Source organism: Heloderma suspectum, chromosome 1 (assembly GCF_057233095.1).
Source record: "Heloderma suspectum isolate Gila_16-S chromosome 1, 16-S_ref, whole genome shotgun sequence".
Taxonomy (NCBI): Eukaryota; Metazoa; Chordata; class Lepidosauria; order Squamata; family Helodermatidae; genus Heloderma; species Heloderma suspectum.
The window spans coordinates 217,308,887-217,333,771 of NC_139458.1; the positions used below are offsets into that span (position 1 = coordinate 217,308,887).

The 24,885-nt window shown below is 42.0% G+C and overlaps 1 protein-coding gene across 1 annotated transcript in view; it reads right to left on the reverse strand.

Moving 5' to 3' along the window:
* ERBB4 (erb-b2 receptor tyrosine kinase 4) overlaps positions 1 to 24,885 on the reverse strand; it is a 719,874-nt gene that overhangs the window by 250,539 nt on the left and 444,450 nt on the right. Inside the window, exons 8-12 of the mRNA XM_084807761.1 lie at positions 21,968 to 22,081; positions 19,226 to 19,352; positions 10,572 to 10,645; positions 6,250 to 6,340; positions 539 to 738 (exon numbers count right to left, since the gene is read on the reverse strand). Of these exons, the coding sequence (XP_084663887.1) occupies positions 539 to 738; positions 6,250 to 6,340; positions 10,572 to 10,645; positions 19,226 to 19,352; positions 21,968 to 22,081 (606 nt within the window). The remainder of the gene's footprint in view (positions 1 to 538; positions 739 to 6,249; positions 6,341 to 10,571; positions 10,646 to 19,225; positions 19,353 to 21,967; positions 22,082 to 24,885) is intronic.

A 24,885-nucleotide genomic window follows, 5' to 3' on the forward strand; every position in this document is an offset into this window, starting at 1 on the left:
TGGGGAGGCACTTTCTGCATATTTGCTGTGTGTGTGTGTGTGTGTGTGTGTGAGAGAGAGAGAGAGAGAGAGAGAGGTGTAGATATTGTTATTTGTTAATGCTTTCAGGGACATTTCCCAGGGATGGGGCATTTATGTTCAGTAGTAGGGTCTTCCTTCTCCTTTAACAGTCCCCTCCACACACCCCACCCTGGCTTTTGAGAACAGGTTTTGCTGCTGTGGGAAAGTGATGGCAGTGATCATTTTCTATTCCAGGGCCACTCTCAACCCAGAGTGCACCTGGAAGGATGCCATGTTACAATGCAGCATCCCTCCTCTAATGCACTGCGGGGGTGAGAATTGCCCTGGAGAATGGCTACTGTCACTTTCACACAGTGGCAAAACCTGTGTTAAAAAAAGAGGGGAATGTTAAAGAAGAAATAAGCTTGTGCTGTTGTTTATTTCAATATAAATAGACAAACATCCATATCTTACAACATTCAGCACCATTGCTCTCTCTTTCTTTAAGGGCATGCATCATCACAAGCACAGTACTTACTGCAGTTCTCAGCCTTCTTATTTCTGTGGATCACAGTCTTTTGGTTGGGACTGCTGAAGAGGCTGGTCCAGTTGATGGTGTGATAGTAGCACAAGTTACTATTGTCTGTTATGTAGATGTTGCCAGCACTGATATGCTTCAGGGACTGGAATTGTAGAGATCTTATTCCCTGCTGCTTGAGAATGAGCAAAGAAAGGCCACTGAAAGAAGGAACAAGAACAGAATCGTAAATGGGCACATACATAGTCACATACAGGCATACATACTGTGGAAATGTCCTTTGTTGCTTAGTGACAACTGTTACATAGGGCCTGAAACTGGAAGGGTGGAAAATCCATCTAATTCAGGTCTCTGCTCTCTACTCTTTACCCCATCCAGATTATTATGTGCCGGTAGCAGAGAGTGGGTGCTGACACAGCGCACAAAGCCACAGGTGCTCAAAAGTAAGGAGCGGTTTAGTAAAAAGCAATCATTCAGATGTCTGAGACAAGCCATGTGTCTTCACCTATATACGAGCTCAGGAGAATGATCATAATTATCAAGCACTACCAACTTATCCAATGTGGTAAAATATATAATTAGGCCAATTCACATGAGAATTAACAACAGTCTTTTCAATCTACACCATCACCCCTGGACTGGAATGTGGGAGAACATGATCATTTGGAGAAACATACTGAGTGAGGCAGCAGTACAGTGGGTAGTCTCTGCAGCCATTGCCACATTCATGGTGAGATCCACAAAGAGCTACTTCAATAGTTCAGTTACTGAAGATTGTACCCTTATACAGAGTATAATTTTCCAGATGACTTGGCTGGAGAGAGGTTTGACTGACTGTGAACTAGTCATACAGTTATGAGCGCTGCACCGCTGATGCAAATCTTAGGCTAGCGGCCAAAGAAGACTTGAACCTGTTCCACTGCTGTACAGGGCTACACTCCAGTGTCCTTATCATTTCTTGCCGTGACTGAAATCGCCCTCCCTATTTTGTTGCCCAGATCAAATCATTTCCATTGCTGTAGCCCATCTTATGAACTAGTTCTTCTGCCCATATAAATGCTGAGGATACTCAGCCATATCTGTCCTTTCCATCATTTTTCGAGGAGGCTGCAATACTTCTGGAGCATTGCCTGAGGGGGTGGGGGTCAGTGATAGACTGGATGTGGCCTAAAAAAAACCCTCAAGCTAATCCAAAGTTAGCTGTTTATTCCTTTGTCAGTTGGGGTTGCCTCCCCCCCCCCCGCCCCAAAGATCAGGTTCACAGCTTGGGAGTGCTCAGGACACACGATTGTTCCTGTAAGCCCAGGTACATGGCCCAGAGTGAGTTTGCCCACCTTCAACTAGTTGGTCAGTTGAACACATTGAGGGAAGAGTCAGACTTGGCTGCTGTCACACATGCCTCAGGCACACCTAGAATAGACCTGCAATGCACTACATAGGGCTGCCTATGGAAAGTGTTTGGAAGCTTCAGTTGATGCAGAGTACAACGGACAGAGCTCAGATAGGAGCTCATCTTTCTGATCATATTTTCCCATTACTACGCCATACTCATTGGCTCCCCATCTATTTCCAAACCCAATTCAAAGTGTGTGTTCCGACCTTTATGGCCCTATATGGTTTGGATCAGAATATCTGAAGAATCCTTTATACCAGTGATGGAGAACGTGGGGCCCTGCAACTCCCATCATCCCTCATCATTGGCTATGCTGGGTAGAGCTGATAGGCACTGCAGTCCAACAACATCTGGAGGGCCACACATTCCCCACCCCTGCCTTATATGAACCTCTGCACACATTGAGATCTTCCCATCTCCTTCTGAAGCATATTGGGTGGGTACACATGAGACGAGAGGGCCTTTTATTAGTGGCATCCAGTCTTTGGAATTCACTGCCCCAGGAGATGTTTAGCTGAGCATTTGAGCTGAGCAGTGGCTGACTGTTCTAGATGTTTTCACCACCAGAGGGTTTTAAAAACTCCTTCTGCTGTTTATGTAGACTTTTAGTTGTTGTTTTTACTGTTATTGTACTGTTTGATTTGGATTTTATTTTGTGCATTTTGAGAAGCAGTGGAAAAGAAGATGACTGCCTTGACGGGAAGGATTGTGGCAATATTATTTAGTGCTTAAGCCACATTCTGTATTGAATGTTACTGCCATAAAATTTGTCAAGGTCTTAACTCCAGATGGATTGTTAGGGCTTCCCAAAATCTCCTGCATTTATTAAACTACTGGATTACAAAGCCTGATTGAACATTTGTTGGATCCTTTTGAGGTCAGGATGACATTGCAAGTGGAGAACAATCTTGACTGTAGGATCCTGGTCCTAACAGAGCTACACCATAGGCATATGTCTGAAAAAATGTGTCTGAGTTCTCAAACAATGACATACAAGCCTGGATCAAGCAATCAGCTCCTGATCTTCTGCCAATGCACAACGCGTGAGGTCGGCTTTCCCCGTCTGCCTACTTGGCATGCCTAACCCACCTCTAAAACTGGTGGACATCCATAGGTGGGTGCATACATGTACAATCCAATGTGTGACCCAGACTTCATGGTCAGTTGCCACACTGTATGTGGGGCAGCAATTGAGCTATTGAGGCCTACACACACACTGGATTTTTATATACATGTTTATGTTCTCTTCAGATGTTATGGCCATGCATAGATTCTTGGGCAGTCTCAGCGGTGGGGCAGGTATGCCTGGTGGGTAGGGTCAGAAAGCGTCATCTCATTCCCTGACCAGGCATATGAGGAAGATCAGGAAGAGGATTATACAGTCTGAACCACAATTCCTGAGGGAAGAAGGGTTTGTTGCACCCTTATTCAGAGCTGCTGTCAACCAAATTAGGTTAATCCAGTATCATTGTTTTCAGTAAAAAAAGAAAAAGAAGAATTATGAAGAACCAAAGTAATACTGAAATGAATGGTTATCAAGAGTGGAAATGATGAAGGCTTGCTTGATGTATGAGGGCTTTATCCCACTGGAGCGACTTTCATACCATTTATGTTAAAATGGAAATAAAATTATTAATTCCAAGGAGATTTCCTACTCCTTTGCTTATGATTATTCTTTTTTCTTGGCAGCCAGTCATTTTCTTAACATCAAACAAAAATTATTAGCTGTGTGAAGTGGAGATAACTTCGTATAGTATTCCAGAGTAGAAAGTTAGTGAAGCTAAAACCTAGATTACGAGAAACCAGCACTTCGCAGATTTATTTGATATCTTTTTTTTAAAGACAATAATTATTTTCCAGCTGTTCTAGATGAAAACCAATACCACAAAAGGCAGCACAAGATTGTAATTCAAATCTCAAGGTTTCCCCCAGCTATTTATAATCTGTTTGAACCATTGCTTACAACATCAGCAGAATCTCATGACTGATTAACTGCTTTTTGTTCCATGGGCCATGGTATACATTACACTGATCTACTGTTTCATGCCCCTTCTGTTTTGGTGTTTTCTCTCCCTACAGCAACTCTTCCTCCACATCAGCTTTCATATCAGAATATGTTTGAAAAATTAAAAAAATGGATCATGTAAGCACTTACAAGTCTCATATCCTGTAATATCAGTACAAACATTTCAGCATTCTACCTGGCATTTCATATTACTTTACATCCCAAGACACAAAAATCAATCAATACCAGAGCAACCAATGACAATGACTAAAGACAAAATTAGCTGCAACATGGAAAGATCTTAGCTCATTATGGAATTGGAGTACCAAACAATACATTACAGAGTTAGTACATATTGTGACTGACTGACGGACTGACTGACAGTATTCAAAGCAATGGTTTGCATCCAGTGGTGTCTCCCTGCTGGCACAAAACCTCTTTTACTAGCAGAAGACCTTTTTTCATCCTCACGTAAGAGAGTTGGCAAGAAAAGCATGCTCAAATCCAAAGTGGTAATTCTGTTATTGTAAGATGTTGCAGCACATCTTGCATAAACTATTTTGCAAATCCCCCTCCGGTCTAATTGTAGTGCATAGCCGAATCCTGAATTGTCTTGGTTCACCCTTGCAAACCACATCTTCTAAGTCAACTGTTTTCAGGATAGTTGTCCAAAGCACTGTAGCTTTCAAGACTCTAAGATTTGAGGAGGGTCTGACAGAGTTCATGGGCCTTTGCAATTAAATATAAGGTTGCCTGTCTCTATTGCAGAATTTCTTCCACCAACATTTATGCAACAGTTTACAGAACAACACAACCACTCACACTCTTCTACTCAGATAGTATTGGATGAAATCCAGTATTATGCACTTGAGTGAACTGAAATGTGTTTTGTTCAGCCACGAGCCATAAAAAATTGACATAAAACATGATTAAATAAAATCGGCAAGACAAAACTGAACATATTATTATTACACAACCTAAAATATTATTGATCCAAAATGCAACAGGAACATGAATATTTTGTTGTTATTAATGAACTGGCTATTATGGAATACATTCTAAACAGCTTTCCAAACTCCCCCTGCTATTTCTGAAGAAGCAGAGTCAACCCATTCATGAACCATGTACAATATTTTCTCAGAGACTAGCTTTGTAATTAATATTTTGGAGATCTCAGAAAAAAGTGCCCCCTCACATTCCCCCCCCCCCAAGTTTAGTGAAAAAGCTTGAAGTGTTGGCATATGTCAGAAGAATACCTTTATAACAAAACTTTGTTCACAGAGATGGTCCTGCTTCAATGAATTAGGCCTGGTACCATTGGAAAGTACCATTTCCATGCATCCATGAACATTCCCAAGCATGCCCAGAAGGATCCAAGCCTAGATGGGTCCATCACCAGGATAGATTTGCTTGGGAAAGTGTTGGGGAGAGGAGACTGGCAATGAGCCCATTCAAAGCTGAGCCTAAACTTTAGTGCAGTTCTGTGCTCAGCTCATAATGGGCATTGTGGGAGCAAGCTCTTCAGTCCTCCATTACAAGCGCCTCCCTCCATTTTTCCAAACTTCAGCAGTAGCAGCAGCATTTGTTTTTTATTAAGAAATGTCTGTGCCACCCTTCAGCTTTACTGCTCCCAAGGTGGCTACAAAATAAAAACCATTAAAACTATACAACCAATTTTCATTAATCACTAGCACAGTTGAAGCTGCTAGTGAAGAAGGTTAGTGGCAACAGTGCAGGTGGGATAGATAAGGGAAAGATACTGGGTCAAGGCCAAGGGAAGACTTATATTTGTGTATATGTATTTGCATGTGTATTTCTTTCTCAGGAGGACAGAGGAATAATCCAGGTAGGGATGTTGGAGGAATCTGTTGGGGAAGGGGTTGGTTCAGCCCCCCAAACTTTAGCCTGTTTTCCACTGCAGAGCCTGACTTGGTCTGCAGTGAGGCCAGTTCATGGATTTTCTGTTTTTTAATTTGCACAAATTAGGACTGAATTTTTATGCAGATCTGTGCAAAATTCAGCCATAATTTGCACAAACTGCTGCAGCAAGTTGTTGAAATCTCTATTTATACAAATTACAGCCCGACACAAAAAAGATATGCCAAAGGTTGCTGGAATTCGGGGGGAAACCCGCGTCTCGGCCCACAAATGCAAACTGAGTTGGCGGGCACACTGCAGAACTCTTTTGAGCCAAAAAAAGAACCAGATTTTTCGCAGTGACGGACATTCCTAAAACCAGGTCCTAATGTTAAAGGACCAGCTCTGTGACCAAATTTTTAAATAAATAAATAAAAATAAAAAAGCATATCCTACCTGTATAATGCTCTTCCACCTATGGTAAGCAGGTTAGAAAACACACTGAAATCTGTCATGTTTTCAGGCCATGATTGTATATTCAGGAACCCTAAGGGGGATGAAACCAGAGGTGTTAGAGAATGTCCTCGCTGCAGTCACAGCGTGAAAACACACCTGAAATCTGACTGTGGAAAAGCAATCCCTAAGAGCAGGAGGTGTACATTGGCTGCCTAGTTTGCAAACTTCCAGCCAAATAAACATTTGTCCACACTATATGATGTTTGTTCACAGAGGAAAACTCAATAGGAGAGGCAGCCATTTAAGGGGGGAAAAGAGTGTCAAAGGTCCTGGGCACTCTAAAGACCAATAAATAGGGATGTGCATCAAATTCAGCCCAAGCCAAATCAGGCCACTTTCAACCTTTTCTGGTGCTTCCTGAGGTGAAGGGTGACCAGAACTGAAGCTGGACCCTGCATCAGGCTTCACTGACAATTCCACTTTCTAAAGGCAGACAGCACGTCTCCAAAAATAGCATCCTTACTTTCATTTCTGTAAATGCTGGGGGATAGGGAGGGAGTGGGGTTGATTGGCTGACATGTCCACCTTCTTATCATGGGGCACATTTTACCAGGGGCTGTCCAATCACTGTGCTTTGGGGGAAGGCAAGGATGGCATTGTGAGGTGGTCATTCATCCAACACTACCAGGCTTCACTATGAAAAATGCCTTAAACTTGTTTTTAATCATCATAACTCCCTAGTCCCTGCTGCACCTATCCTTCTATGTTGCAGGTTTTGTGCCCAGGGACAGCTCTATGATGTGTGCCATTTTCATAACATTGCCCCAAAACCATGAGGTGAGGGAAGGAAAAATGAACCACTCCCCACCCAAATCTTAGGACTCCACTTCCACACAAGCCACTGCAACTATCCTTATGAAACTTTGCAGGTTTCTTATTGGGGCCACTTCTATGCTGTCTTGTCATTTTCAGAAGAATGGTGCACAAGGAACATAGGGCAACTTGGTGGAACATGCATCCTCTTTTTTTAATACCCTCAAAATATCAAGACTGCTCTTGCACAAAACCACCTGCAGCTATTGTTCTGAAATTTGGCAGGCTTGATTCCCTCAGAAAGGGCAACTATCCCTGATATTTCTAAAAGGGGAACTATTTTATTTCTTGGCATAGTTAGATAACATGTTCAAGTATCCCCTTCTAAGGAGATGGAGCCTGTTAAATTTCAGACAGAGAGGCACACTGGGGCTTGTGCAAGAGCAGCCTTTACAGTTTGGGGATTTTAAAAAAGAAATTCACTTACTCCTCAGTGTTTTGGTGGGCAATTTGTATGAAAACAACATACTCCAGGAAAGAAATCTGCAAAATTTTAGAAGGATAGGTTCTTGGAGTTTTGTGCTAGACCCTTTTAAAGTTGATTTGAGGAAAGATTAAAGGGGGATTTGCTTCTCCACTATGGTTTTGTGTGCAGTTTGAATGCATACATTGTAGAGGTGCCCCTAAGTAAGATTTACGCTTTCAGAACAATAGTAGTTATGATGAATGTAAAACAGTTTTAAATTTTGTTTTGTTTATGCTTCGTTGACAGCACAAAGTCACAGACGCTAAACGTGTTTCATCCTTGATTGAATGGATGGATGACACTTTATTGAGAAAATATATGGAAGGGTACACTATAGGTCTTGTGCACATTAAATAGTGCAAGGGCCAAGGGGAGCCTTTAATGTTTGGGTTTTTTTTAAAAGGGATTCCCCTTTCCTCTTTTGTGGGCAATTAATTGTGTTGTTTGTTGTATGACTGTGTTTTACATACACACACACACACACACACACAGTGTTAGTGCATGGTGCAATCATAGAACTCTACTTTCTCGTAAAACCCTGTGAAGGAATACTGTATTTTCACCTATTTGTTTGTGTTTTGTAACATTTATATCCTTTGAGGGACTTTTGTGATGTAAGGTAATGTAACTGAGTAGGACAGAAGCATAGCTTTGTTACTATGTAAGGGATCTAAAACAGTTATGGCTGCCTTGATCTGAAAGCCCTTGAGGCAGCCACCTTGGTGAAGCTAAGCAGGTCTGGGTCTGGTCAGTACCTGGCTGGGAGACCACCTGGGAACCCCACATAACCACCTTGAGTTCCATGATGGAAGAAAGGTGGGATATAAATGTAATAAACAAACAAATCTATAAATACAGGGAGCCAGAGAGAAAGTGCTGGGGGAATTTGACATAGGTTGTGGGAAGTTGGTATCGGCAGCAGTCACCAATTGAACAGGGAGCAGAGGGTACAGGCCTCTCCCATTTCGTGCTGGCTCACAAGTAATTCTTGGAAGCCCTAAGAGATGCTGCTGCTGCTTCTGCTGCTACAGACGCCCAGGCACAAAATGCAATGAAAACACAAGAACTGTCTCTGTTAAGTTCCTATCCTTGTATGTCCATCCCAAAAGCACTGTGATTAGAAGGAAAAAGGAGAGCCTGGCAAAATAAATTATGCACTGGTTAGAGGCTAGAACTGCCCATCACAAAACTACAGCTCCTCCTCTCCCTCTTCTCACCATGGGATTTTTGGTTATATGGAGAGTTTGGAGGAAAATGTATCAATTTTTGTAGACTCACTGGGTTGGATCCAGATTTATGGATGTGCAACTGGGCTGACAGAGGTGCATTTCTGCACCCCTTCCTCCAGCCCCCTGACAATACTAAATAGAGTATTTGTAGTATTTGTTGAATGAGCTGTGGTGTGATGGGGGAGGGAGGAATCCTAAAAAATCGGGGGGAGGCACCTTCCATGAGCAGAGCCCTTCCATCCACAGGAAGCAGATCCAACCCGCTGCCTGTGTCTCCATGACCCTCTGAATCTCCAAATTGCTCCTGAAGCTTCCAGTGGACCCAAATTCACTTCAAGGTGACCCTGGCTTTGCTTTAGAGGAATCCGCAAACTGTCAAAATTCAGGATTTGTCTGATTCCAATGTAAACCCCTGCTACATATCGCATTGACAAAGCGGGTTGCAGCTTATGAAAGTTTAAGACACAAGATATCTGTCAGAGAGTAATCCTAACCCCCAGATCCACTGGCTGGAGGGAGCTAGACAGCATCAGAGCTAAAAAGGGCCGCGCCAGCAGTGGGGCACGTCCACCCTGGAGGTCCCAGTTCCATGGGTGTAGATGTAGTGATAGGCTCCAAACAGGGCTGGGGCAGGGGTTGGATGGAGGTGGCCTTGGATCTGCTGTATCCAAAGCTCCTTCATTCCCCTAAGAATCCCTAGGATCAGGGCCCTTAATTATACTCATCTGGAGTGGTTATAGTTAATTTCCCTCAGCAGAAACTTATATACCCCCTCGCTGGTGGATCATCCACCTCGTCACTTCCTGCACAGTCCATTTACGGTGCTCTGTGTGTCTTTAAGGTGCCCAGGATTGTATTTTCCCCCCATGATGATGAATGGCAGAAGGTTAGCCAATAGTCTGCAAGGCGCCACAATCTTATTTGTTATTTTTGCTGCACCAAAAGAAGATGGCTAATCCACTGGAATTGGAGTTCTCTCCTCCCTCTTAATGAAACAGAACTTCTATAATGGCTATAGCTTGTCTTGATTCCAAACACTAGAGGAGAGGAGGGGCAGAGGAAAGGAGAAAAACAGCTGCAAAAACTGTATTCGTAAGCATAGATTTGTCCTGGGAAACACCAGAGGTGGAAAACGAGGGTTCAAGTCCTACTTTTGTGCCATTCTAGCAATGGAATGATAGGGTAGGTTGGCAATGTGTCACTAGGGCCAGTTAAATAAATACATGCAAATAAAATGGGGTAGGGGCAGGGGACAGCTAAGAAGGGCCTGGAAGGTACTGATAGCTCCCTTAGCAACTGGCTGAACCTCCACAGAGATGCTTGTCTAGAAAATCATGACACACCATCATCTGCTAGAAGAATACTTTTTGTACTATTTGGTTTTATGTTTATTCAGCAATCCCTCCCCCGCCTCTGTTGGTGCCCCAGGCTTTTGGCACATATATTAGCATATTACTACTACTGCTGTTACTAATATTATGCAATTATATGGTGATTTAAAATGTTTAAACCACTTCACATAATCATCTCAGTAACCATTATGGAAACCCCATAAGGCATTATCCCTATGTAGAAGAACGGGCGGGGTCATGGTAGCTTGTCTAAGACCACCTAGGGAATTCATGGCTGTGACAAAACGTCTTGCTCATGCTCTTAGCCAAAATGATACCTCGCATTCATGCTTTTTTTTTTTTAATGGAAACCATAAAATAAGTAAAGAGTTTAATTTATGGAGTATCACAGTTGTAGGTTACCTGTTATCTCTCTCACTGTTTGGAAGACATTTAAATTCTGCGGGTCAATTGCTTCAATTGTGTGATAGGGGTCCCTGTAAAATAATAATGGCACATTGTCATGATCTGAATATGAAATCAGACTGAAGGATTTACACCATGTCTCATGTGTAGAAAACCAGGTTTAACTTCCCTAGTCAGGAAGAGGTTGCTCAGGAGGGTGCTATTAAAGCTTAAAGTGTAAGTAACTCCCATCCTCCTCTGGCTGCTTATAGAAAGGGAAAAATGCTCTTTGGTCAATTATCTGGTAGTAATCTGTTCAGTGTTCTATTGTATATTTCTTATTGCCTATTTGTATACTTGTGTATGGTGTTCTTTATCCTGTACATGGCCTTGAGAGGATTCTAAAAATAATTCTAAATAAATAAATAAACAAATAAGACTTTCCCTGCTGACCCTTAGCCAATTTCTTCCCATACAGCCTCTTCATAGATGGCTTTAGAATGAACTGTTCTAAATGCAAAGGTACAATGAGGAAAGGCAAAAGATTGTTCACAGAATCAAAGATGTGTGAGCTTGCCCAGGCTAATTTCAGATTGGCTTGGAATAAGCCAAGTTATCCCCCCACCCCAACCCAGAAAGTATCTCAGCTTATTCCAAGCCAATTTAAATTAATATGGATCCCACTGCACCGTCAATTAAGGCTACATTAGGGTTCAATGTCTACCTGCCATGAGATTCCATTTGCAAACCTCCAGACCCCATCCCACTGGCTTACTTGGCTTCTGGTTCTGGTGGCAGCAGCAGGAAGTTTCTCCCCCAGCCCACTACAGGTATACCTGAAATGTGGTTTTTCCAAAGGGCTATTGAATAGGTCAGTAGCCCTTTGGAATACTACACTTCCCATGTTTACTTGAGCCTAGTGTATGGGGTAGGGGCACCCTCCATCTCTTCTTTCTTCCCTCCTGCTCACCGCTACCAGAGCAGTAGCAGTCATGTAAGTGGTGGGAGGAAAGAGGATAGGGGACTTCAACAATTGTGTAAGAGGAAGGAAGGGAAGGAGAGGATTGGGAAGGAAGTGGGAAGAACCTGACTTTTTCTCCAGCTCAGATTAGAATGTATTATGGGGTCAAAATGTTCATCTCATATCTCAATGACATTTCTACATCAAATGCAGTGCAATCTAGGCATAACGCATGCTGTTCTTGGACTGGTATTACTGATATTTCTGCCAATGTTTCTACCTTTTAGATGTGATAAACAAGACAAGACACCAACTTTATTCAGAAAGCCAGAACTTGTTTTCATGATTATTCCATTTATTTTATATTTTGAATCTGTAAAATGTACTTCTCACATATCATGCCAGGGGGCAAAACACACACGTAAAATATTTCTGCTTAGATAAAATTCAGCTAATTCAAGGGAGCATCTTTTTGCAATCCATTGAAAACAGCCTGTCATTCTGTATATTAATATTTAAATGGAGTATTTAATGGAGTATTTAATTCATATTTAAATACCTGTCAAAACCAGTAAATGCACACTGGCACACACGCGCACCAGTGCACTGATCCTATCAGTGCAAAAAGGAATACTGATGTGATCACACAATCACAACAATATTCTTTTTGTGCTTTGGTTTGAATAATGCACATATTTGGTAGTGTGCATTGGTAACTTGTAAAAAGAAAGAAAGATGTAAACGGAAAATTGTTGCAGACTGTGCATATATAGCAGTCTGAACAAAATAGAGACATTACCAAGGTTTGGAATTCTTTGGCTTAGAATTCAAATATTGGTGAATTATAATGCTTGGCTTTAAATAAGACACAAACATTAGAACCCCCTGAGTTGTTACCAGGCTTAGCTTTACATTTTTCCTCCCACATGTCTCCAACCAACCAGCCTCCCCACCCCCAACCGTGAGAGTCCAATCCCACTCCAACCAGCTCACCATGCTGCTCCTCAGCTGACAGTGGGAGGGAGGTCTCTGTCCCACCTTCACATAGGTTCTGCTATAAAAGCCAGGTGCCAAGAGGCCTGGGAAATGCAGTTTTCTCAGTGGTGCTTGCACCTGGCTCACTACTGTAGAAGTAGCAAATATTGCAGAGGGGAGGAGAGAGAATGACTTCCTGCCCTCCCTCCCATTGCTAGCTGAGCAAGTGGGTAGTGGATGAGGGAGTGAGGCACCTTCCACTCAAGGTGGAAGTGAGGGACAGGGAAGGAGACTCAGAGGTGGATGGGAAGGGGAGAGACAGGGAAGAAAGCTTGTGAGTAGGGCTTGGCAGCTCCAATTTGACTCCAGTTGACTTGGAAGAAATCAGGCTATTTCCTGCCTTGAGAGGGAAAAGCTTGGCTTATTTTCCAAGCCAATTTGAGGAGAACCATCACTAGAACAAAATATGAAAATCAACAATGGAAGAATGGTGGACTACTAATACATCAGTGCCAATCTGGAAAGATCAGGTAATCTGGAACCCCAACATCCAGGGAGAAATTTGCTCGGCGGGAATTTAAATAAGCATCCTTACTTCCTACCACACAATGCAAACTCTTAGCTACTACACTATACAACTGTCAGTCTTATTGAATAGTGCATGATTTATTTTGAGAGCAGAACCTGGGCTTCCTTTCAGCAGGATTTGGATTTATTTGGCACAACCAATGTGAACAGCCAAAGACTCCTATGTTGATCAGTTCAAGAATCCTAAGATGCCTTCAACATGCATTGAAAACAAAAAGACAGTCAAAAGCATCCTGGAAAAAGTGTCTAGGTATAACCCCCCCCCCCAAAAGAATCATCTAACACTCTGATGCCTGCCTTCACAAGAACAGTATTAAAATACGTATGGTTTTTTTCCTCTAGGGCTTTTAGAGGCAGACTGAATTTTCTTGTGCAATTCTTTGATCATAAAACAAATATTAACGCATGCAAGAGAGGGTGAGGAGCACATTGTAGGCGCCTCCTTGTGTTGTGTGCCCTTCAGATGTCAAGAACAAACATAGGAGACTAATTAAGCAAGATGTCTTAGAAACGAGTCTTAAAAGACTCAAAAATGTAGCAGCAAAATGGGGGTCATTTCCAGGTTTTTCAGTGAGGTTAGCAGGAGGGAAATCCAATATTCACAGAAAGCCCAAAGGATTGACCAAATATTATACACTTAATTCTTGTGGTTTAGGCCTGCCCTGTCATGGCCTACAATCTGTTTCATGCAACCAGTTTCACATAGGATTACAGTCTTTAATTTTCCTTTTTGCTCAGTGTGATGCTGTTGAGAAAGGATTGCCATCTGAAAGGAAAAAAATGCTTTGAAGTGAGGCATGGAAAGTCTAAAGTGTGCATTTATTCACCAGGAGCTCAAATCATGGCTCACCAGTCCACAAGTCCTGATTTCCAATCAATCAGCAAGCCAGACAGAGAAACCATGGTTTGAAGTGGGATTACAAACTATGGTTTGTGCTAACTGTGGTTTGGTGTGATATGTGAATTAACAAGTTATAGTTAAGGTTGTTGCTCTGTCTCGGAGGGTGCTGTACCATCGAAATGTGTGTGGTGTTCTGAGCAGATGGGAAATGAAGGTAGATAAGTAGACTTAAGCAAAGGGAGTAGGGCAAAGGTGGGCAACTTGTGGCCCTCCAGAGGTTTTGGCCTACAATTCCTATCAGCCCAAGCCAACATAGTCTATGGTCAAGGGTGATGGGAGTCGTATGCCAAAACATCTGGAGGGCCACAAGTTGCCCACTCCTGGTTTAGGGCTTCTCAAATTCTACTCATCTGAATTTCTCCGTGGATTTGGAGTTCCATATTACTTGTTCTTGTTTCTGAAGAAGAACCGATGTATGATCAATCCTGTATTGTTCAGGGTTTTTTTAAATTTCAAAATTTTATACAAATCACCATGCACAAGTAGTTTGCTGCCACTTTCAGGGTCCCCCCCCCCATGTCTTTTTACTCCTCTACGATACCAGTGCCCATGAGTGCACTGATAAAAAATCCCAACAAAGCAATTTTGAAGTGATTGTATGTATGGTTGAATCGAGATTCCCTTGTTTTAATGGTGTTTTACCAATGTGCAGGAGCTCCTGTGTGCATCAATAATATGCAACAACAAAAGACTCTTGTTACAGTCATGTGTATCATCTTGATACACATGAAGATTGCTCTTTTATCAATATGTACATCCGTGCATTGGTAACATTAACAGGGAAAATATACACATGAACTAAAGGAACTGAATGTTAGGGTGAACTATGCAAGCTCCACTTCCAGAAATAAGTTTACAAATTCTCCTAGTTAAACTGAAATCAAGAAGGAGTGGAACACAGGGCACAGAGGATGGATAGAACAGGAGTGAAGAACCTGTGGTCCTCCAGATATTGTTGGACTGTAAGTACCATGACCCCTAGTTAGCATGGCCAATGGTCAAGGATGAAGGGAACTGTAGTCTAACAATGTCTGGAGGGACACAGGTCCCTCACCCCTGCCATAGAACAATAAAGGTGGTTGTTGTTGTTGTTGTTCAGTCGTTCAGTCGTGTCCGACTCTTCGTGACCCCATGGACCATAGCACACCAGGCCTTCCTGTCCTGTGCTCTCTCCCGGAGCGTGCTCAAGTTCATATTCATTGCATCGGTGATGCTATCTAGCCATCTCAGCCTCTGCCGTCCCCTTCTCCTTTTGCCTTCAGTCTTTCCCAGCATCACGGTCTTTTCCAGAGAGTTTTCTCTTTGCATTAGGTGGCCAAAATATTTGAGCTTCAGCTTCAGTATCTGTCCTTCCAATGAGCACTCAGGGTTGATTTCCTTTAGGATTGACTGATTTGACCTCCTTGCAGTCCAGGGGACTTGTAAGAGTCTTCTCCAGCACCATAGTTTGAAAGCATCCATTCTTCGGCGCTCAGCCTTCCTTATAGTCCAGCTCTCACAGCCATACATTCCTACTGGGAAAACCATAGCTTTGATTAGACGGACCTTTGTCGGCAAGGTGATGTCTCTGCTTCTTACTATGCTGGCTAGGTTTGCCATAGCTTTCCTCCCAAGGAGCAAGTGTCTTTTAATTTAATGGCTACAGTCACCGCCTGCAGTGATCTTGGAGCCCAAGAAAGTAAAATCTGTCACTGCTTCCATTTCTTCCCCTTCTATATGCCAGGAAGTGATAGGGCCAGATGCCATGATCTTAGTTTTTTTAATGTTGAGTTTCAAACCAGCTTTTGCACTCTCGTCTTTCACCCTCAACAAGAGGCTCTTTAGATCCTCTTCGCTTTCTGCCATTAGGGTGGTATCGTCTGCATATCAGAGGTTGTTGATAATTCTCCCAGCAATCTTAATTCCGACCTGTGATTCATCCAACCCGGCATTTCTCATGATGTACTCTGCATATAAGTTAAATAAGCAGGGTGACAATATGCAGCCCTGTCGTACTCCTTTCCCAATTTTGAACCACTCAGTTGTTCCATGTCTGGTTCTTACTGTTGCTTCTTGTCCCTCGTACAGGTTTCTCAGGAGACAGGTAAGGTGGTCTGGTACTCCCATCACTTTAAGAATTTGCCAGAGTTTGTTGTGATCCACACAATCAAAGGCCTTAGCGTAGTCAATGAAGCAGAAATAGACGTTTTTCTGGAATTCTCTTGCTTTCTCCATGATGCAGCGAATGTTGGCGATTTGCTCTCTAGTTCCTCTGCCTCTTCGAAACCCAGCTTGTACTTCCGGTACTTCTTGGTTCGCCTACTGCTGAAGCCTAGCTTGTAGGATTTTGAGCATCACCTTCATGGATCACTGCCTTGTTGTGGCGAAGGGGCTTGCGTAACTCAGTGAAGCCATAACCTATGCCGTGCAGGGCCACCCAAGACGGACAGGTCATGGCAGAGAGTTAGGACAAAATGTGGTCCACTGGAGAAGGAAATGGCAACCCACTCCAGTATTCTTGCCAAGAAAACCCCATGGAACGTATCACAAGGCTAAAACAATAAAGGTAGGGAATGGTAAATTCTTACCTAAAACCATGGTTAGCCTGTATGTTTTGGAAGCTCAAACCATGGTTTGGGTTCTAAATTATGATGAGCATTATGCTTTAGAGTGGTGTCTTTACTGATAGCCAGCGATTAACACAAACACAAGTGATATCTTATTACATCATCAGTGAACATTATATCTTTTAAGGTAATTGCAGGGAAACTGCAAAGTAGGACTTATTCCTGCATTACATCCCCAGGGGTTGTGGCAGTCTCAGGAATCCTGGAGGGTCAGATTGGGATCACAGGAGAACTGAATTTGGCCTAAGGGGCCTGAGGTTCCCCACCTGATATGAATTCCCTTGTCCATGTACATAGATACTTTTAATGTTGATGACAGATATTTGCACATTTCCTTTGGGTTAGATGTAGTCCTGCAGTCTTGAGGTAAATTCAGTGCCCAACAAATGAATCAGTAGCTTATGGAGAAGACTCTTTTTACTAAACAGTATAAGAAAAAAAATGGTAGCATGCCATTCAAGTTCTTTCTGGTACATTATATAGATGTGAAAAACCTCAGAGTAGACAATACTGGGCTAGGCAGACAAACCATTTGGCCAGGTATAAGACAGTGTCTGTCTTATGTTCAATGTCCAATACTGTCTTCCATTAAAGGTGCAATCCTACACATGTTTAGACAGAAAAAAGGCCTACAGCTCCCAGCATTCTCCAGCCAGCCATGCTGGCTGGGGAATGCTGGAAGCTGTACCCCGTTTTTTTGTCTAAAAACATGCATAGGATTGCACCTTTAATGAGTGTGAATATATTTTAAGTTTTTAAAATATTTTGGTATTTTAATATCTGCCACTGTTTTCCCTTAATATTAACATGCAACCTGCTCCCCAATTATTTAAATGTTAAATAACAGAATTCAACCTGAACCTAAGTTTTTATTCAAATACTCGAAATTCATATTGTGAATGATAAATATATATATTTCATTCGTATCGATATTGTCAAATGTTTGTAATGCTCAGTTTAATTATACTGTGTGATGAATGAACTTTCCTTATAGCTTCAAGACAGCAAATATACTTAGTAACACTTAATGTTTTTGAAAGGCCAAACAAATGTAATTAATTTTATGTTTTCCCTTGTTTGAAGTAGCTAAGACATATGGCTTCAAAATATTACTTTAATGCAATGCTGACAGTACATTAGGAATAACGGTACTTAGGATTTTTTCTTTCAGGAGGCTGAGGGATTTTAATATCTTGGGCATAATAGTAATGCACATACCAGGAGTGTTACTATTATTTTGTGGGTTGGCTCTGCCATATGTTCCACCTATCTGCCTCCCAATTTAACTCAGCCAGTTCCTAACATTAATTTCAGAGTTGACATATGTGCAGTTGGCTGCAGTTTCCAGTTTGCATATTTTTCTTCTTCTTAAGGGTTACTGATGTGCCCCGGTGCACATGCACATTGATTAAAATCAGCACAAAAAGGAATCTTGACATGATCACATCAGGATTCCTTTTTGCACATTCACTTAATCAATGCACACATGTGCACCAACACACTGATGTACATTGGTAAGGTGTAAGATCATAAGATGACGAAAACAACATGAACTGAAAACTGCAGCAAAATGCACATGTACAAAGCCCATCCAAAAACAGCACAGAAGAATAGCAGATTATTAATGGGGTGCTGCTCTGAAAGCATTGGGCAGAATCCAATGGGGTGGTGCTTACAGCCCCACTGATTCTCTTACGCCCTGCCAATCCCACCCTCACCACTTTCACAATGTTAATTAGTGCTTTGGGGCAACCTGAAATGATAAAAACACTCATTTCTGGAAGGAGGCATGTTGGCAGAGCTCACATAAGGGATGTGAGCTCCACCGATTTGCCTCCTTCCAGAAATGTTTCCACTCGTTTGGGGACTTCCTCTAGGAAGCATTAAAATCTCCCTTGCATAAGTGGTGTGTCCTGCTTGTGCAACAGAATCAGTGGAAGAGGATCAGTGGGGGCGTAAGCGATCTGTTGGATTCTGCCCTTAGAACTTGGTCATTTGGAAACTCAACTTCTGGAAAGAAATTTGCATGGGGAAAATTTCATAAGCATCCCTTGTTGATAGGTCAGGGCGAAGCGGCAGAGAAATAAAACACATGGAGCTTACTTTGATACACCACTTTTAAAGGCTTAGTGCATGGGGAAGGCAAGACTTTCACTCAAGTAATAAGCTATGGAAGTCCCTGTCTCCCTTCCACAAGCCCCTATGTGTGTCTGCTTGTCTTCTCTGAGACTGGTCAATAGATGTCTCCCAGCAACATTGATCCTTTCAAAATGGACTCAGAAAGTCTTAGCAGTCTTGATCAAGTTTCTCAAACCCCATAGCCAGAACTTCAAAAGCCATGATAATGGTGTACAGGACCTGGATTTCAATCCCACAGTTTGGGAATCCAAGGGCCCCTTTTGATGTTACCCTTGTGATGTAGGAGCCCATTTACCCCTTCCATGCTCTAATAACATTAGACAATCTGGGCTGCACTGGAATGAGCTCATTACATGGTTTATTCCCAAACTAGAATTGCATCACTTCTTAGGAGAAGCAGTGCAGGCCTGATGTTTCATCCCAACACTGACTGACGAAAAAGTTGCACAATCTGAACAGGTCTTTGACTTAGGTGCTGTATGTCATAATTCTTTGCACTTACCCATGTATCCCAGTGACAAGGAAGATCAGGTTCCCGTTGATCTTGGTGCAGTTGACAAATTTGTCAATGTTACTGGAGTCTACAGTTTGAGCATACATCAAACTTCCTGTACCTATGCCATCACATGCTGTAAAAATAAATAACTTTTAAAAACATATACATTCACATATTTGGATTCTTTTATGACACTGAGTGCATGACAGTGCAGACTGATTCGTAATTAATCAGGAAAAAAAAATCCATGTTTCCTGGAATCAGACTGAGACTGGGGAGACCAGGATGAGAATAAGGATCAGTCACAGAATGTTGTCAGTCAGTTCAGCTACAGCTCAAATGGAAGTTCCTTTGGATGGAATGAAAGTTTGAAACCTCTCCTAAACTTCTATGGACAGACGGTTACATGTATAGTGTTGTTAATGGGCATGATGAAGGGGAGCTGAGAAGATATGAGGAAGTTGGCTGGGAAACCGCTCGTACATGGCCTAACTAAGAGCAGGGAGACAGTGAATGCTGGTGGGGGTGAGAGAAAGGAACAAGACAGGAAAGGGAACTGTGTGATGGGAAAGCAAGGAGAAAGCTGTGCCTAAATTTTACAAGCTGATGTGAAATCATCAGCTAAAGTTTTGTTCACAGGCCTCTAAAGCCATATATTTCACTGAAGTATGACACAAATCTTGCTGTTAGATCTTCAAATGAAATTATAATGTTCAATTTCAAATGAAATTATAATTTTAGAAACTCCCCTTTGAGTCCTACATATTTAACTCTTGAACTATTTTAAGTACCTAAAAGCAGAGTATGCTAGGAGATACTTATAAGGTAACTGATAAAGCAGTGATAAGAAATGAATGAATGCCTGTGTCCTGAACACATGAATGTGTGTTTTGAGAAACTGGTAGTTATAGCAGCAGTGATAGAAGTTTGGGCTGATGTTTAAATACAGTAATAATAACACAAAAAGGTTGGAGACCCATGGAATAGACCATAATGGGGTAGACAGACCAAGCTGATCTGAATCAACATAAGATAGTTTCATATGTAACTTTCCTACTAACATAGTTGTTCTTTTTTGTGCAGACAGCCTTTTTTATGGGAAGCATCAATTCGTGCAAGCCTCTACTTGCAGTCTGAAATGGTACAGCCCAGACATAGGCTTACCATCTCAGAGAGAACAAGGTCAAACAAGTATGGCTGTAAAATGTTTTGAAGGTCCTCAAGCTATGTATTAGACATTATCTGTACCAGTACGCATTATGATACATTTGACTGCATGATGATACTAGAAGCTCTTTTTATGTATCCAAAGCATCCAGAGAAAGCTTGTACATTTATTTTACCTCCTCAATGCAGTGTGTGTTTTTTCCTCTGTGGCAAATTATTTCACCACTAAAGGAATCAAACTAGACTCAAATAGCCATGTTCTTTTCACGACAGCTCACAGCTTAATGTTGTGTGGATGTCTGAATATCAAGATATAGTTTTATTATTGTTAAATGTGGTAAGATATATTATCCATCCTTTCACTACGGTTTGAGGTGGGTAACAATATTTGTTACCTCTTTCGTTTCCAAATACCAGTTCAAGATGTAGGTAACTAAAGATTGTAAAAGGCTGTCCAATACGTCCGTCACTATTAGGGTTTGAATCAAGCACTCTGATCCAATCACACCTTGTATGTTCAGGAGCTGTACTGCATAAATCGAGCATGCAAACACTTCCTCAGTATCCTCAGTTGCAGAGGTGTAAGTAAAATTCAAGTAAATTGAAGGGCCAACTTTCCCACACTGAAGAGTTGTCCAGGGGCCTCATGCATAATTTTTCACCAGATATTTGAAATTCCACCTCAAATGAATGAACAATTTCCCAGATTCCTCCTCCCAATCTTCATCACCCTCTGCATGTATTTCTCTTCTGGGAGTATAACCCAGAAATCGGAGACATGGCAAGGGCAGGAAACAAACAAGGCTTTGAAAGTGGATCCACTGTCAGTCCATTAAGCTAGCACCATTTCAACAGTGGATTTACTTGTGATTAAGCAAGCCAGTCTTTCATTAGTGGTATATCTGGGCCCTGGAATGTTGATGGGAGCCATATTAGGGACTCCCAAATGCTTTCTGTTTGGGTTTGGGAGGTTCGGGAGGCAGAAAATGTGGCATATAACAAACTCCTCCTGAAAACGCACTTGTTCACCTGGGCTTTCTCTGGCTTGTAATTAATTGCAATTAAGCATATGCTGCTTCACCTTACTCTACCTTGTAGTGTTTTGAATTTTTATTGTAGTTGGAATTGTTTTTAATAGTGTGTTTTAAATGTGATTTGTATTGTTACTGTAGCTGAAATGGTTTTTAGTCATGCATTTAAATCTGATTTTAAATATTTATATGTGAACCGCTTAGAGATTTTATTATATTAGGCTGTATGTAAGTATTACTAATAAATAAAAATAAAACAAAACAAAATACCAGCCTTCTCCTGGTGCCTTCTGGACTTCAACTCCCACCATGATCAATAGTCAGGAGTGGTGGGAGTTGTGGTCCAAAACATCTGGAGGGCACCAAGGTGGGGAAGGCTGCTGTATACTGAACCACACTGTATCCAGGTTTTGTTCCATTTTCAAATTTACACCCTGCTTTGTGTCATTATAGTGCAAAGTGCATACATTATGGCTTGCACTCTATTAGGTTTCATTACATTATAGTTTTAACTACATTATAGTGAAAGCTATAATAAACGACAGCCTACCTTTAGGGCAAATATCAGTGCATGGTTTGCATGTCTTAATACCATTTTCTTCAACTTCCATCTTGGGGCTGGGACAGGCACGCACACAAGAGCTGATATCAACCACAAAGTTATCTGGAAAAAGGAAAATACAATATTGAAATCAGTCTACAAGCTGCACAACACAATGGATACTCTGAACACCTTTTTTAAAACAGAGGTGGTGGGGCAAGTTGGATGCAGGACCTACATTTCCACCTCTGCATTTGATGTTCCTATGTATACATTGGAACTAAATGCCGCATTTTATCTTTTGAAGTTTTATCTAAGCTCACATTCTCCTGTTCTCTCGTAGCTTTATGTTGCTGCTAATTCCTTCATTCTTTAAAAGTTTCATTTCCCTTGAGATGCATGCTGGTGCTGCTGTAACTCCATCTTAATGAGGTTTGTATTTTGGAATATGTTTGAAATGTTATTATAGCATCAAAGGATATACAGTCACAGCCAAGCTAGTATCAACCACTGGATAAAAGAAAAGAGGCTTTGAATTATCTCAGTCTCGACCACATGCAGACACAAAAACATGGTATCTGCATATTCAATATTGAAGATAATGGCAATTAACTTTCCAAAACAATGGCCAAAAAGGAATACATTTTTTTTCTCCATAACAAATGTGAGATTTATTCCAATAACTGGTCTGGACACTATGTACACCTGGTCTACTTAACCAAAAAACTTTACAACAATCTGTGTCAAAAGTCAAAGGTCACCCTGACTCATTTATAGCTCACTGGGATGCTATGGACAAAGTACACTGTGGTCCAAGATCTAAGGTATGTTTGAACATATGAAACTGCAAAGTCAGATCACTGCCCATTCTGAGAGTGGCTCTTTAAGGATCCAGGCTGGGATCTCTGTTCCAAGCAACCAAACAACCTTTTAACTGGAGATGTCAGGGACCGAAACTGAGACTTAATGTATGCAAAGATGTGCCTATGGCCCCTCCCCGTGATGACTGCATAAAGAAGCACTATGTATTAATTATTTTCTGTTTAATTACCGTCTTCAACCCAGTAGATTTGTAGTCATGTACATTTTGCAACAGAATGATTTGGAAAGAGCCATATGGTTCAAGTTAGGGTGATCTGAATTCACTGTATTGTTTTTTCAGCACATATTTTGTTTGGGAGAAGATGGGGAAGTTTGGAGAAAGTAGCCATCAAGTCTCCTTCATTGGGTTGGGTTTCTCAGCATTGAAGTCTGAGATTACTTAAAGAATTCCGTTTCCTTGACACTAAGTATTTAGTTCCATTGAGTCATTGACAGGCTGGCTATTACCACCTGGCTATTGACACCTTTTGGAATTGCCTGAAGACAGATGAAAAAGACTTCACTCAGACAGACTGTGACTGACTGTCCTCCATGAATGCACTTTGGCTGAGTGCTAGTGTAAAAGCTAAAACATTCATCTTCAGCAGCAGCATGCCTCAGGGATGTGTGCTTTCCAGAGACTTCCAAATGGGAACAGATGGGGCAGGTTGGGCAGCCTCCTCCCCATTCAAGCCCCCCACAAATCACACTTCTGACCCACCCCAACAGAGTTGCCATCTTTCCCTAGCCCTTTCATTAAAGGGTCTCTGTGACTGTATCAGCTGCATAACAGGCAGAAATTCATCAGGAAGAGCTTCCCCATCAGTGCACTTTCGTATCGGGGAAATGCTGCACCTGTTGTTAAGAGCACAGGGAGCTTAACTTCAAACATGAATGGCTCTGTGGCTCAAACCCGTCTTGAATTCACTCCTGATCTACAAGATTAATCTCATTTATTCAGAAGGTGATTTGGGTGCAGGGGAAGGGATGGGAAGAGCTGGCATTTGTTTAATAACTTGGTTGCAGTGAAGGTTGTAGTGATGCTGTGGTGGTGGGCAAAGACACCCTGCACATGCACAAAGGCATTCCTCTCTCTTTAACATTACTTCACATTATGTTCCATAAACTGTACCCTGTTGCTAAGAGCCAATTTGGAGGGGCTAAGAGCCCAATTTGGGGGCTAAGAGGTAACTCAGCCTTGATTGGGGTGGAATTCTCTCCCCGCCACCCCACTTGTTGTAGTAATTCTTTCTGCTCATGGAAGAAGCAGCTGGCTGGGTGCTTGGTTCTATCATGGCCTTTGAAAGCTAGCAATGAGGTGGGATGCTTGAATACTCCAGCTGAGCTCTTCCATTTGCTGAAGAGAGTAAGGTACGTACAACCAAAGAGGAAAGTGCTTCTGAACAAATCAAGAGCACTTTTCCTTCACAGCCTTACTCAACCCAGCCCTCGGGCATCCAAGATAAAAGTTCAGGACTTCAAAGCCCCAGGGCCCTCTTCACATGGTACTTTGTTCAATTTTGTGTGCTTTGCTGCTTAAAAAGAAACTCTAAGGGAGGAGCAGCCTATATCTAAACTATTTAATGAGAAAAGAAAGAAAACAGGTTTAAAAAGAAAGAAAAAGGAGAAGACTCTGGGTGGGTTCACACAATCACAAACCACCCAGCAACCCTAGAACAAGCCATGGGTTTCAGGTGGTTTGTAAGGCACCCCAGCTGCCCACCCTTGCTAGGTTTGGACGTCATGACAACCTGTGCCCGTCAAGGGTAATTTTGCCATTTAGATGGCTCACAACCAGCACATGCAGGGAGGAAAAATAAGCCACCGTGGCTTATTTTCCCTCCGTGATTACGCGAGCCTGGTCTCTGGCTGCTGCTCTCTGTTGAAAATCAAAATCCATTCCCTGCCTGGGAAAGGCTTCCTTCAGAAATTCTCTAGACCACCTGAGAACATGAAGAAAGTATCCTTCCACTTTCACAGCCACCAAAAATGCTCAACCCACTTTGCCACCAATCTTCATTATTTTGCACAACATTTTGTTGTGGTTATGCAAAGCTCTAGTCTAG